Source organism: Prionailurus viverrinus, chromosome A3 (genome assembly GCF_022837055.1).
Source record: "Prionailurus viverrinus isolate Anna chromosome A3, UM_Priviv_1.0, whole genome shotgun sequence".
In the NCBI taxonomy this organism is placed as follows: Eukaryota; Metazoa; Chordata; class Mammalia; order Carnivora; family Felidae; genus Prionailurus; species Prionailurus viverrinus.
Genome location: NC_062563.1, coordinates 42,692,190 through 42,705,360, shown reverse-complemented (window position 1 = coordinate 42,705,360; position 13,171 = coordinate 42,692,190). Strand labels below are relative to the sequence as shown.

Sequence of the window (13,171 nt, the reverse complement as noted above, 5' to 3'; positions counted from 1 at the left end):
ATTGGGCTTGAGTTTTTATTTTTTAAATTTTTTATTAAAAAAAATTTTTTACATTTATTTATTTCTGAGACAGAGAGAGACCAGGCTTTGTGAGACGAGAGCACAAGGCTCAAACTCACAAACTGTGAGATCATGACCTGAGCTGAAGTCGGTCACTCAACCGACTGAGCCACCCAGGTGCCCCTGAGTTTTTAAAAGCTTGATTCTTATCCATTCTGAGTCAAATGTGATTCTCTTCTTCAAAGTATACCACCTAGCCCAGACACAGCACTGTCCATGACATAAGACTTAGAACTACCCGATGATCCAGCAATTGTACTATTAGCTATTTACCCAAAGGATACAAAAATACAGATTCGAAGGGGTACATGTACCCTGATGTCTATGGCAGCATTGTCAACAATAGCCAAACTATGGAAAGAGCCCAAATGTCCATTGACTAATAAATGGATAAAGAAGATGTGGTATGTGTATATATATATATATATATATATATATATATATATAGGGTTGATTACCTACCCACTCCCCATCAACCTGTTCTCTCTACATTTTGCCCACCGACATAAATGCCGACTCTATACCATCCCCATTTCTATCTTTGCCTTCTTCCTTTCTCTCCCATTCCTTATCTAATCCATATATATATATGATGGAATATCATTCAGCCATCAAAAGGAATGAAACCTTGCCATTTGCAATGACGTGTATAGACTAGAGTGCATTATGCTAAGCAAACTATCAATCAGAGAAAGACAAATATGATGATTTCACTCACATGTGGAATTTAAGAAACAAAACCGATGAATATATGGGAGGGGAGAACAAAAGAAATGAAAAAAGAGAGAGGAAAACAAACCATAAGAGACTCTTAAAGACAGATGCACCTGGGTGGCTCAGTTGGCTAAGCGTCTGACTCTTGATTTTCACTCAGATCATGATTTCATGGTTTGTGAGTCTGAGCCCCATGTCAGGCTCTGCACTGACAATGTGGAGGCTGCTTGGGATTCTCTCTCTCTCCCTCTCTCTCTGTCCCTTCCCTGCTTGCACACTCTCTCTCCTTCTCTCTCTTTCAAAAAAAAAAAAAGAGGGAGAGACTTTTAAAGACAGAACAAACGGAGGGGTGATGGAGAGAGGTGGGTTGAGGATAGGCTAGATGGGTGATGGGTATTAAGGAGGGCACTTGATATGATGAGCATATGTATGTAAGTGATGAATCACTGAATTCTACCCTGAAACCAATATTGCACCGTATGTTAATTAAATAGAATTTAAATAAAAATTAGAAAAGACAAAGAAAAACAAAACTCATGCTCCCATTTTTATTTCATAAGCTTCTAATTCATAACTATGAATTACAATACCTCTTGAGAAAAAATAGATTATAGGAAAAAGCTGAAGAAACTTATTGATACCTCTAAGGGGTTTTAGTGAGAAATACATACAAGGACAGTCAAGTTATTCTGGTAAAATTCAACTGAGCTCAGAAACACATTGACTAGATTGGTTTTGGCTTGACCTGCTGATCCCCTTCCTACATCATTTGTCACTTCTCTGTCTTGTTTGCAGGTCTGAAGTTATCTCCCAGATTTCTAAATGTTCGAGTGCCCTAGGACTCTGTCCCATATGGCTTGTCTGTCCAATTTACACTCATGTTTTAGATAATCTCAACTGGTCTCATGGCATTGAATGCTGTCAATATGTGGGTGACTCCCAATTTATGTCTCCAACTCCCACCTCTAGCCTAGATCTTTAAATCATTTGCTTATTTTACTTGTCCACTTGGATACTCAGTGCAAGTTTCAAAAGTTAACATGCTTCAAACTAAACTCTTGATTCCCTACCCACTCGCCATCAACCTGCTTCTCTCTGCATTTTGCCCACCGACATAAATGCCGACTCCATACCGTCCCCATTTCCACCTTTGCCTTCTCCCTTTCTCTTCCATTCCTTATCTAATCCATCAACAAAAGAATCAGCAAATTGAAAGACTCTACCTTCACAATATGTCCCCCAATCTGACTTGTTTCTTACCACCTCCACTAACTTCTACCCTGGCTTAAGCCACCGGCCTTTCTCTTCTAGAATGCCGCAATCACCTAACACTGATCTCCCTGGTTTCCAGCTGTGCCCCCCATCCCCATGCCCAGCCACAGTCTATTATTATTCACTTTGAGGCAGAGAAATCACATTTCATTCAGAATCAATGAGAAGTCCTTACCTGACCGTGGTCTTGCTCCCTTGCTCCTCTCTGACTTCATTTCTTTCCCCCTTCTCCTCAGCTCACATCTTCCCAGCTTTACTGGAATTCTTGTTAGTTTTTAAAACACATCAAGTGTACCCTAGACACCTGGCTTTTATCCTTGGTGGTTCCTCTGCTGGAAAGGCCCTTTCTGCAGATAGCCAGAGGATACCTTTCTTAACCTCCTTCAGGTCTATGTGTAAATGTCACCTGACTAGAGTAGACAACCCTGTATGCTTTTTATAAAATGGAAACACCCCCTCCCCTGGCCCTCTCTTCCTCCCACTTTTGCTCTATTCATTTTCATAACATGTTTGCCAAGTCATATACCTACTTTAGTATCTGGTTTTTGTCTTTTTCATCCCCAGTAGTATATAAGCTTCATGGGAGAAGAACTTTGTCTATTTTGTTCCCTGTTGTGCCCTGGTACCTGGAACAGTGCTCGGCATGTAGTTGAACTCAATAAATATTTGAGGAATGAATAAATAGTTTGCTAGCAAGCAACCAGATAATGTAATTACATTGTGAATTCAATAAGCATACATAAAATGCTCATTTTTAGAGGAAACAAGAAAAACATTTTAGGTATTTAAAGACATTTCCTTTTGCATCTTGAGAAAGGTTGGGGAAGGAATCAGGTAAGGCAGGTTGGGAGAAATTTGCTCTACACACATTGAAGATTTTGCCTAGAAGTCCTAAAAGCTTGCCAGCTCATCGTTTGAGAGTCTTTATCTTGTGAGTTATAAAGTTGATACGGAACCACTTTCTTCTCTTTGTGTTGTTTTTCTCTGCACTGGGGCTCATTAGAATTCTCTCAAAGAAAGTTAAAACTCCCCAGAGATCTCTGGGCTTGCTAGAATGGTGTCTCCCAGAGTGCTCCTCCTTCCTTTTAGTAAGCCTGGCAGCGTGAACCGTAGTAATCATTTAAAAATATGCTCACAACATCTAGGAAAAACCAGGCCTACTCATTAGCAGCTTTCTCTCTGCCTTTCTGAATTCATGGTAAATAATTCTCCCCTGTTCCCCACGAATACTTAATTATAGCACGAGCAGCAGCTCTTTGAGGCAGGAAGCTAGGCATATCTGCAATGCCCAGAGGAGATACTGAACTGTTGCTCCCTGCTGCATAATAAAGCCAGCAGATTAGGGCAGATTAGCTTTTCGCACAGGCTGGAGCATTTCTGAAGACTCCTTCCTGCATTGTCTCCCAACACACTTTTTCTCTGGATGCTGTCACGTCACTTTCCAAATATATGCCCCATGGAAGGTTTACACCTGCCGAGCCCAAATCTTAAGTGCAAATCAGAGTGCAAAGGTAAGTCAGAGTGCAATCCACATGGGTTTCTTGGCTTCATTGTTTTGGGCTCCAAGCATGGTCAAGGTTGTGTGCTTCCAGATTCCTTTTCCTCTGAGTTAAATGCAATCCCCGGAGGAGGGCAGTGAGGGGAAGCTGGGCTGTCTAGAAGGAGCTGTTGACCCTAGAAGGCATGCCAACTCTTCCAGGAAGGTCAAGGCTCAAGGCAGAATTTTGACACCCATGGTCTCCTGCCCCTAGTGTTACTCATGGTTGTATTGCGTCTTGTGGTAAAAGGGACTTTGCAGAGGAAATTAAGGTTACTAGTGTGCTGACCTTAAGAGAGAGAGATCATGCTGGGTTATCTGGATGGATCCAATGGTGTCACATGAGCCCTGAAGTGGAAGAGGAAGCAGAGGGGTGTGAAGCACAGGAAGGATCTGAGTGTATTATTGGTTTCAAGATGGAGAGAGCCACATGAGACAACGCTGTTTTCAATCTCATGCCCAGCTAGTGTTCTTAACAACATCTTTTACACATGCAACTCTCCATCTCAGAGCACATTTCCAGGAAATTCAAGCTAAGACACCATCTTTGGTGTCTTTACCATCTTTACATTCGGAGAGGAATCCAAGTAGGATTCTGAAGTGGGTGTGGTAAAAACTACACATGGTCAATATTGACTATGAAAATTTATTAGGAAAGTTAGAAAGTGATGTACCACATCTCAGTGCCTCACAGGTCATTCCCATCCACAAGGAACCTGGTCCCAACACAATCTTTGTGCAAAGGAGCTGGGAAAATTAATTTATGAACTACAAGTCCAAGACAGCAGCACTGTGCAGTGGTGAAGATTCCTTACAAACTGTGGGACGAGCCTCCCTAAGGTCCTATTGCCACACCTGTAAACTGGGAATCTGACAGTATGTAATTCACAGGGGACGATTGAGGGTTAGGGCTAACGAGATGATGCTAAGTCCTCAGCACAGCATTGGGTTTGTGCGATTTGTGACAGTAGCTGTGGATTTCAAGCCTATACTCTCTGGGCTCTCCTCTGAGCTCACCTGCGACTGCTCATGGCTTCTCCGCTATCTCTCTGCTCTAGGGCTTTCTCCCGCATCCTGAGACTCAGCCTGTGCGAAAGGCAGCCCAAAATGCTAGGAATTTAACATTCAGGATCAACTCAAACATGAGACAGAGCCTGTAGATTAATCATTCCTCAATCAGCTTCACTCCTTGTGGGACAAGTCTAAAGCACATTCTACACATCACTCTCAGAGAGAACTTGGTAGGACTGAGCCTCTGGTGCCTACGATGAAAACCTGCTAAAATATCCACCCTCTATATGCTTTCCTCACTTCCTTTTTTAATTTCAGTCTTTCCCTCGTGTTTCCTAGGACCAACCACCCAAATAAATGACCCTCTTCTGAGTTCTTGTCTCAGGGTTTGCTTTTTGCAGGAACCCAAATAAAACGGCAGCATCTAACACTCACTGTTCTTAAACTGTTATCAAATTAAAGTGAGAGGAAACCCTGGAGCCCTCCTCTCTGTTCTTTTCTGACTCAGTGATCTGGTTCCTGCAGAAATGTCATGAGCACGATCATTGAAGGACTGTGTCCTTGCTTTCTCCTCACTAACGCGCAGAGGGTCACTAGCTGGCTGGCTGGGCATGGAGAGGTCTGAGCCAAAATTCCTTCCTAATGGATTTCATTGTACGTGCATTCGCTTGCATTTATAGCTTTTTTTTTTTTTTTTTTTTTGTAAAACAGCTTTTCTCTTGGAGCCTGAGACACAAAGCACATTCTGGAAGTGTGTGTTTGCTGCTTATGGATTCTTGAGGAGAAGAAATAAGGTGGAGAGAGGCAGGGAGGAAAAACCAGAAGAAGGGAGGAAGAAATGATATTTGCTTAATTTTGCTATGCTCTCCTTTTAGGTATTTGCCCTTTTAGGGTTGGCAACATGGTTTCCTTTTTTATGATAGAAAATTGAACTATTTACAATAGGAAATGTCCAGTTCCCTGAAGGGACCACTTGGTTCCGTGATTTTGAGAGACTGTTAGGAGGTTGGGGTGGGGATGGGGGTAGTTGTTGCATTGGGTGTGGGGATGGGTCTCCTCCATTTTCCACCAGTCAAAAATTTTTTATTTTTTACAATTTTCCTGTGCTTCTGTTTCTCATTGTCTACCTTCTTCTTCGCAATGTAGCTTCAACATCACTTTATTTCAGTTCTATATCTTTTTACTTTATTTCTGTTTAGAGTAGATGTGCCAGAGACACCCATGAACATTTATTAGCCCATGAACAAATATTAGCCCATAACCATTTATCATTAGGTAGGAAGGAGTCTTTCTTAGGAATTCTGGCTAATCTGTACTTTAACCCCAAGACATAAAGAGATTTCATTCTACTTCCAGACCCCACCAATGGTTAACTCTCTGTTTTGTTTGTGGTCTACTGGACTGTCACAATTATACATCGTGGACACTCCTTTCCCTATGAGAATCCTAATTCCAAATACGTTGTTCCCTTGTCCAACCAGGACACCTAAACCTGGATTGCACAAGATGGTCACCATTTCTGGGGACCTGAGTTGTTTTAAAAAACTCATGTGTGACTTCGTACCTCCATTTCAGGTTGGTCTAACTCATGCTACAAGAAAATGAGAAAATGGAGTAAAGGCAGCCATGAGTGGCTTCTGGAGTAGAAGTTCTACAAATACTATTATATTTGCTATACAGTAAACTTACCTTGCTTATTTTTTAAAATAAGTAACATATAATTAAGTCTCTCTGCTTCCTTCCCCTCCCCCCCCTCAGTGAAGCATTTGGAAGATAGATTGGAGAAGTCCTATACATTTCTTAGAGCAGCATCTCAAAACCTCAAACCTCACCGTGTTAGAGTTAACAAGTATGAAGATAAAAAACAATCAATTCTTTGGGTATAAATTCACTTTAAAAGGCACTCAAACTATCTAATTTCTATTTTTACTGTCCCTCAGGCTGAGAGATTCTCATGCATTCACTGTGATGGTAAGGACAGGACACCCCAAATTCTACTAGTTATCCACTGGCTAAAGGTTTGATCAAAATGAAAAACCAAACCAAAACAAAACAAAAAACAAAACAAAACAAAACAAAACCCAAAAGACAAAAAAACAATAAACAACCCAAAAGTGCAAGAAGACATTTTTTTCCATGAAATTTTCCATTTGAAGGTAGATCTTTCACAAGATAGTGATGCTTTTCCTTTTCTTCTCCCAACTTTTAATCTAAGAAATCAATTAGTTATTTAATACTATAAATCAGGCACAATACATACAAGTGGCACATGATTATTATAAAAAGTTACTATGACTGATGTGTATGACTGTGTTTGAAAAGGGTTGTATGCTAAGAGCTTAGCAATTGTGACAAAATTGTATGTTACTTGTGGAGGAAAAGGTAAACGAGTTGGTTTGCTTGCTTTGAACTGCTGAAGTTCCAGTATTCTTTTCAGAAAGATGGCACAATCTAAAGATTGTGAGTAAATTGCTATATAATTGCTCTGATCATCTCACAGGCTTCTTCAGGTCATGGTTTCCATGTCATCCATGCTTAATCTTTCTGATCTGAGTCTATGTACAGCTTTTCTAAGTGTTCGCCAGTCATGGCTATATTACTGCACCTGAGTTAGATCTAAAAGCATTATTATGTCATGTCAGAAAAGGACCCAGAGCAATTACAAGCCTTTCTCAGCTTCTGTCCACTACCTGAGTTTGAAGCATGCTAATAAATCCATTTTTTAAAACAGTATCAATTAGTGTGTTATTAAACCCCACAGACAAAGAAAGTCTGGCCCACTCATTATTCAGAATTTTACCAACAAATCACACCAGTCTTGTCCAGTTAATTTTAAAGAATGAGAAAACTTCTTTTTTGTTCTGATGGTATGGTTCTATGAAGTTATTGTAGAATTATCCAGTGAACGTAACTTTTGTGGGTTTTTGCAGCACCCTCAAAACTCCACGAATATGCTCAGAGTAGACCCTTAAAGAACAACTAGGTCACTATTGGATCAGGTGTCAGCCATCTACGGTCATTAGACGGGGGATGTGTTTGGATGAAGAAGATAGAGAAGTAAAAGTTCTATAGATAGAATGCAAGGGAGACATCATCCATTCTTTGAGAATGGGAACTGAGACGAGTTTTCAGCAAACTGATAGGAGTTTCTGACTTGCGAAATGATTTTAAAATGATTTCAAGTGATCACTATGTGGTCTAGTAAAATTGCTCTGAGAAGGGAATAAGTGTTTGTAATTCTCAAATCAAATTAACTTTTCTCAACAAATGACGTTCAGATTATTTGTTGTTAAATTATTTGGCCTCCATATGGCTAATGTGTGTTGCTCATTGAACGATGAGAACCTTCATGTTTTTTAATGTATTTCATTTCAACGCTATGTCAGATATGCAAACAGGGTTCAACGTAACTGTGAAACAAATATTATCTTAAACAAATCTATTCTCTGCAGCTTTTAAGTCACTTGCAGAGCTGTGGGGAGTTGGTATGTAGACTGTGGACTGCAGTCAGATTTGGTTTCAAGACTCATTGACGTTGCTCTTAGCTGAAGTTTAACAAATCCCACAGACATTTTGGGCAGGGGATATTTGTTCTTAACCTTGGTGCTCAGAAGTCATTTCTAGTTTTATTATTTCAGCCCAGCATTGGGTTTAATGATTCCCTCTTTAAATTATTTTAGCTACCCAAACTTTCCAAACATATTGCCCTCATGTGGGTGGTTGTACCGGGACCATGAATATGATCAGCAATCCAGTGTATTGGACTTTTGAAATTAAAAACTGGCTCTTGGGACACATGGGTGGCTAAGTCAGTTAAGCCTCCAACTCTTGATTTCATCTCAAGTCATGATCTCATGGTTTGTGAGTTCGAGCCCCACATTGAGCTCTATGCTGACAAGTGTGGTGACTGCTTGGGATTCTCTCTCCCTCTCTCTCCACCCTTCCCTTACACACTCTCTCTTTTTCAATAAATAAATAAATAAATAAATAACTGGTTCTTCATGGGGTTCTCAGTGACAGGGCCTGGAAGTCATAAAATGGTAACTTGTTTCTTTTACCTACAATTAAGAATATACTGAAAGGAGGAGCTAAAGAGAAGGCTATGCTGTTTCCTAGAGGGTGCACATTTTAGAATAAGGACAAAAATACAAGATGAGAAGAACTTTTTCATGGATTAAAACCCTGAGAAAAAATTATTAATCATCCATTCATTTGGCAGTTATTTATTGAACATCTTCTATGTATTCAGAACTGTGCTGTGCAAAGATATCCAGAAATAAGCAAGACGCATTTAGCAGAAAGAGATGGAAAGGCGAGAGAACACCTTTAAAACAATCTGCATCAGAATCTATTTTCTTAGCTGTTGTCCTGACACTTAGTGAATGAATATGAACATATTGAAAGCAGAACTTTATTGGCCTGGACAAAAAGCACATATGATCCTTTCCCAGTCTTTCTGTTGTTTTTCTTAAACACAAAAAGTATTTGCTAGATGAGGGTCAACCATCCTTGAAACTTTTGTTCTGAAGCCAGAACAAAACCAAAGTCAAGTCTGATCCTCTACCTTTTCCCTTATTTCTTGAGCTGATAGCACATCTTGGTAGTTTCTATGACTAAAAACTACCTAGTAGATTCAGCCCTGAAAGCCTGTAGCTACTCAAACCCTCCTGCTCTTATAGGCCTGGTTGCTTGGGTTTTGCATCATCCTTCCCCAGCTGCAGGACAGTGAGTGAGAAAAGCCAGGAAGAAATGTGGAGACAGGAGGAAGAAGGAAACTGGGGCTGCAAGCATGAGTCTAGGAGATAACACGTTTCAGAGAATGATAAAACAACTTGCCCTTAAGATGTTGGCTCCTAAAATGTAACTTAAAACATGTACCCAAGAGATAAAAGCCTAGACCAGTAATCCTTTCTGGCTATCTGGTCCTTTCCTTTTTCTTCCTCTCCTTCTATTTATTTTTCTTTTTGCAGCCTGTGTGAATGTGCTTGGAACCCAAAACTTGAGGTATCCTAATTCTTGACATATTTGCCCTTTTGTTTAAGATCTGTAAACCCACAGGGCAGAGTCCTTATAGTGCTACTCTTGCACTGATCATAGTCAATGCTTTTTGTTTAAGAATAGCACCCCCTCCGATGAGGATGAGGAGAAAAAGGAAATCTCATGCATTGTTGGTGGGAATGCAAAGTGGTGCAGCCACTGCAGAAAACGGTATGGAGGTTCCTCAAAAAATTAAAAATAAAACTACCCTACAATCCAAGAATTCCACTACTGAGTATTTGTCCAAAGAGTATGAAAGAAAACATTAAAAAGACATATGCATACCTATGTTTATTGTGGCATTATTTACGATAGTGAAATGCTGGAGGCAGTCCAAATGTCCATTGATAGATGAATGGATAAAGAAGATGTGGTATATATATGCAATGGAATACTACTCAGGCATAAAAATAATGAATTATTGTCATTTGCAACAACATGGATGGACCTAGAGAGTATCATGTTAAGTGAAATAAGCCAGTCAAAGAAAGGTAAGGATCATAAGATTTTACTCAAATATGGAATTTAATGAACAAATGAATAAAGAAAAAAAAAAGACAAACCAACCCTCCTCCCCCTCCCCAGACTCTTAACTATAGAGAACAAACTGGTGTTTACCAGTGGGAGGTCGGGGAGTTGGGGATTGGTGAAATAGGTGATGGAGATTAAGAGTACCCTTATTGTGAGAAGCACTGAGTAAGGTATGGAATTGCTGAATCACTATATTGTACACTTGAAACTAATGTAACACTGTATGTTCATTATACTGGAATAAAAAAAAAAGAATAGTCACCCCCATATTTTGCAATCAGCTGATGCCCAAATTAGATAACCACAAGAACATCATGCAGGAAAGACTCAGGGCTTGATCTAATATTTTGAAATGAGGCAGTCATCACTAGTAGTTTTTTTCCCCCCAAATTATGAGATTTTATGCTTTTTTTCATTTCCTAGAATGACTTTATTATTGACAACAGTCTTAACATTTACCCTTGATGAGAGGACAGAGAAGAGGTACAGGAGATGTATGATTGTTAGTGTCCCTGCTATCTTCTAATGATCATGGGCAGGGCAGATGGTTGTCCCACCACGTAGAGGCAGATGGCTACCAGGATCCTTCTAGTAGGCAGTGATGGGGGAATAGCTGCCCCTTTTGGTTACAACAGACAATATTTTGAAGATAAAGACAAATGATTAGAATCACTAGTGCATGATCTCCTTCCTTACTACCTAGCCCATTTTATTTTCTCCTCTTTTGAAAATATCACTCTAAACTTCAAGAATAAACATTTCAAAGATTACTTCAAGTAAGTATAAGAATATCTTAACCTAATGGGCCCAAGGAGTCTCTCTGACCCAAACAATGGCTTCTTAGTTTCACTGTTCCTCAGTTCTCTTTCCCAAGCCTCTCTTTCCTTCTGTCCCAGTTTCTTTTTTTTTTTTTCTCCCTGGATGGTCTTGAGGAAGCATCTTTAATTGTGGAAGAGGAGAACTCAATGGGGCTTTGAAGCAAATATATAAATAAAAGGAAAACAATGGGCCATAAAGGGTAAGATCATGGGACAGCGATGAAGTGTAGGGAAAACCAATGTCACAGTGCACCAGAATGGTCTTTGTCTACTGGTATCCACTCTGGACCCATAGGTGAGACATACAGGATTTCTGTCCTGTATAATACCTCTTCCCAAGGTATTCCCCAAGCTCTGAGTTGGTACAGCCAGGGCCAATGCAGTTATGACACAGAAAATAGAGCTTTTCCCTTAGATAACGATGCCAGGTTCTACAACAGACCCTTTGAGAATGCCTGGCATGGGCTGGCAGCAGGCAGCTTGGGTCTTACTGTGAAAGCAGATAAAGTGGCTTCTCAGAGCAGAATTTCCACTCCAGGGAATGGGGGATCCCCTGGGTTGAGGAGTTGAAAGAAAATTGCCTATGGCCTGTCAGTTGGTGGTCTGCTGGGGGCGTCTGTTTCATCTGCATTCCTAATTAAAGCCCAAATTAAACCCAGCCAAATGTTCACATGAAAAGCCCCACCAGAATGAGTTTCCAGATTCTATCAACTCCAAAAGAATCTCATGTGTAAATCTCTAACTCAACTGTCTGGCCCACTTTATATCCACTTTCCCCCCAAGAGTTCTGGAGAAGAGGTTGTGCAGCCATCAATGTGCAGAGAGCAACTTGCTTGGATTATTAATTTCCCTTAATTAACAAGGAAATAACTTATCTTATTAGTAATTAATAAGATAATATTTTCTCTTGCTCAATTGAATGAGTCTGTGAGTATAGGAGGATGGCAGAAGGGATTTGATGGAGGATTCAGGAATGACCAAAGTTCCTATTCTGGAAATGGAGCTGTTTTGTGGCTAAAATATTAAGTTTGACTGTGGGGAAGTTGAATTTAAGCTTCCAGGGATAGTAGGAAATGAGATCTGGATTCCAAGAGCAAAGTAAAGATTCCAAATTAAAAATGGGGGTCATGAGCACCATTAAGGCATGGTGGTAAATTAGATGGGTGTGAGAAAATATGGAGAGAAAGGCTGCAACTTTGCATGGATAGGCTCATTGCCTACCATGAGCCAGGCATTTGCTGACCCGCTCATTTCTCCACATCCAGGATGGGGCACAGCAACCTCCTCAGAACATGTGGACTCATCAGAAGAAACCTTCCATAAAACAACTCATTAAACAGCTTGGTTTTTTCCCATCCATCACAGGCCAAAACATGCTCCCGGGGAACCAGAAGTCCAAACACAATAATGCAGGAGAAGATAGCCAGTAAAGGGGTGGTGTCCCTGTTTATTCCCCACCGTCTCCACAGCCTATAAAATATTTATTTATCATGCACAAGGTAGAGGAGTGGAGAGTCCCCAGTACCACTCTGCCAAAGACCCATTTTGCCTATCATAATACTTGAGTGTCTTTACTTCAAAATTCCCCACCCATCCCTTTATACATTCCCTCAGTGGGCTCAGATGTGGCAGCAGAGGTTGTAAGGCAGGTGTCCCGGGAAACTCACCCTGGGGTCTCTCTCCAGCTGCTGCTTGTGATGTAGGCTGCGTCTTTTCTTGGCCTTTGCAAGGCCATTGTGATAAAAGTGGTACAGGCCGTCAGTGAAGGGGAGCTGTAGAGAGTCAAACAGACATAGGACATAGTTAGCTTCTGGGGGTAGCCCCAGGACATGGAAACCAAAGCTTGGGCTCCATGCAAGGGTTCCATGAGATGAAGTATATGTGAGAAAACCGTTGGAAACTTCCTTCGTATCAGACTTGGACATCTATTTCCCTATCTGTACTCCTTTCGTTTTCTCTATATACTGCCCATTCACCCCTCCTCCTCAAATACCTTCTACTCTTTCCTCTATTTCTTTAGTTTCTACCCATTCTTTGATCTCCTCCTTCATAGAGTCTTCCCTTTATATTTATACTCACACCAAGTTCTCCATTCTCTTCCCTTGAACTAGTATTTATACTCCATGTCTGGTTGCTCCAGAATTGTGTTGTGATGTACTCCTGTCTTCATAGCTGCATTATCTGTACTGTA

The 13,171-nt window shown here is 40.6% G+C and overlaps 1 protein-coding gene across 2 annotated transcripts in view; it reads right to left on the bottom strand.

Moving 5' to 3' along the window:
- PCSK2 (proprotein convertase subtilisin/kexin type 2) overlaps nt 1-13,171 on the bottom strand; it is a 272,641-nt gene that overhangs the window by 221,367 nt on the left and 38,103 nt on the right. The window contains exon 2 of one of the 2 annotated variants that reach the window (XM_047853203.1): nt 12,648-12,752. The exons of the other annotated variant lie outside the window; for it this stretch is intronic. Within the exon in view, the coding sequence (XP_047709159.1) occupies nt 12,648-12,752 (105 nt within the window). The remainder of the gene's footprint in view (nt 1-12,647; nt 12,753-13,171) is intronic. 2 annotated transcript variants of the gene reach the window in all.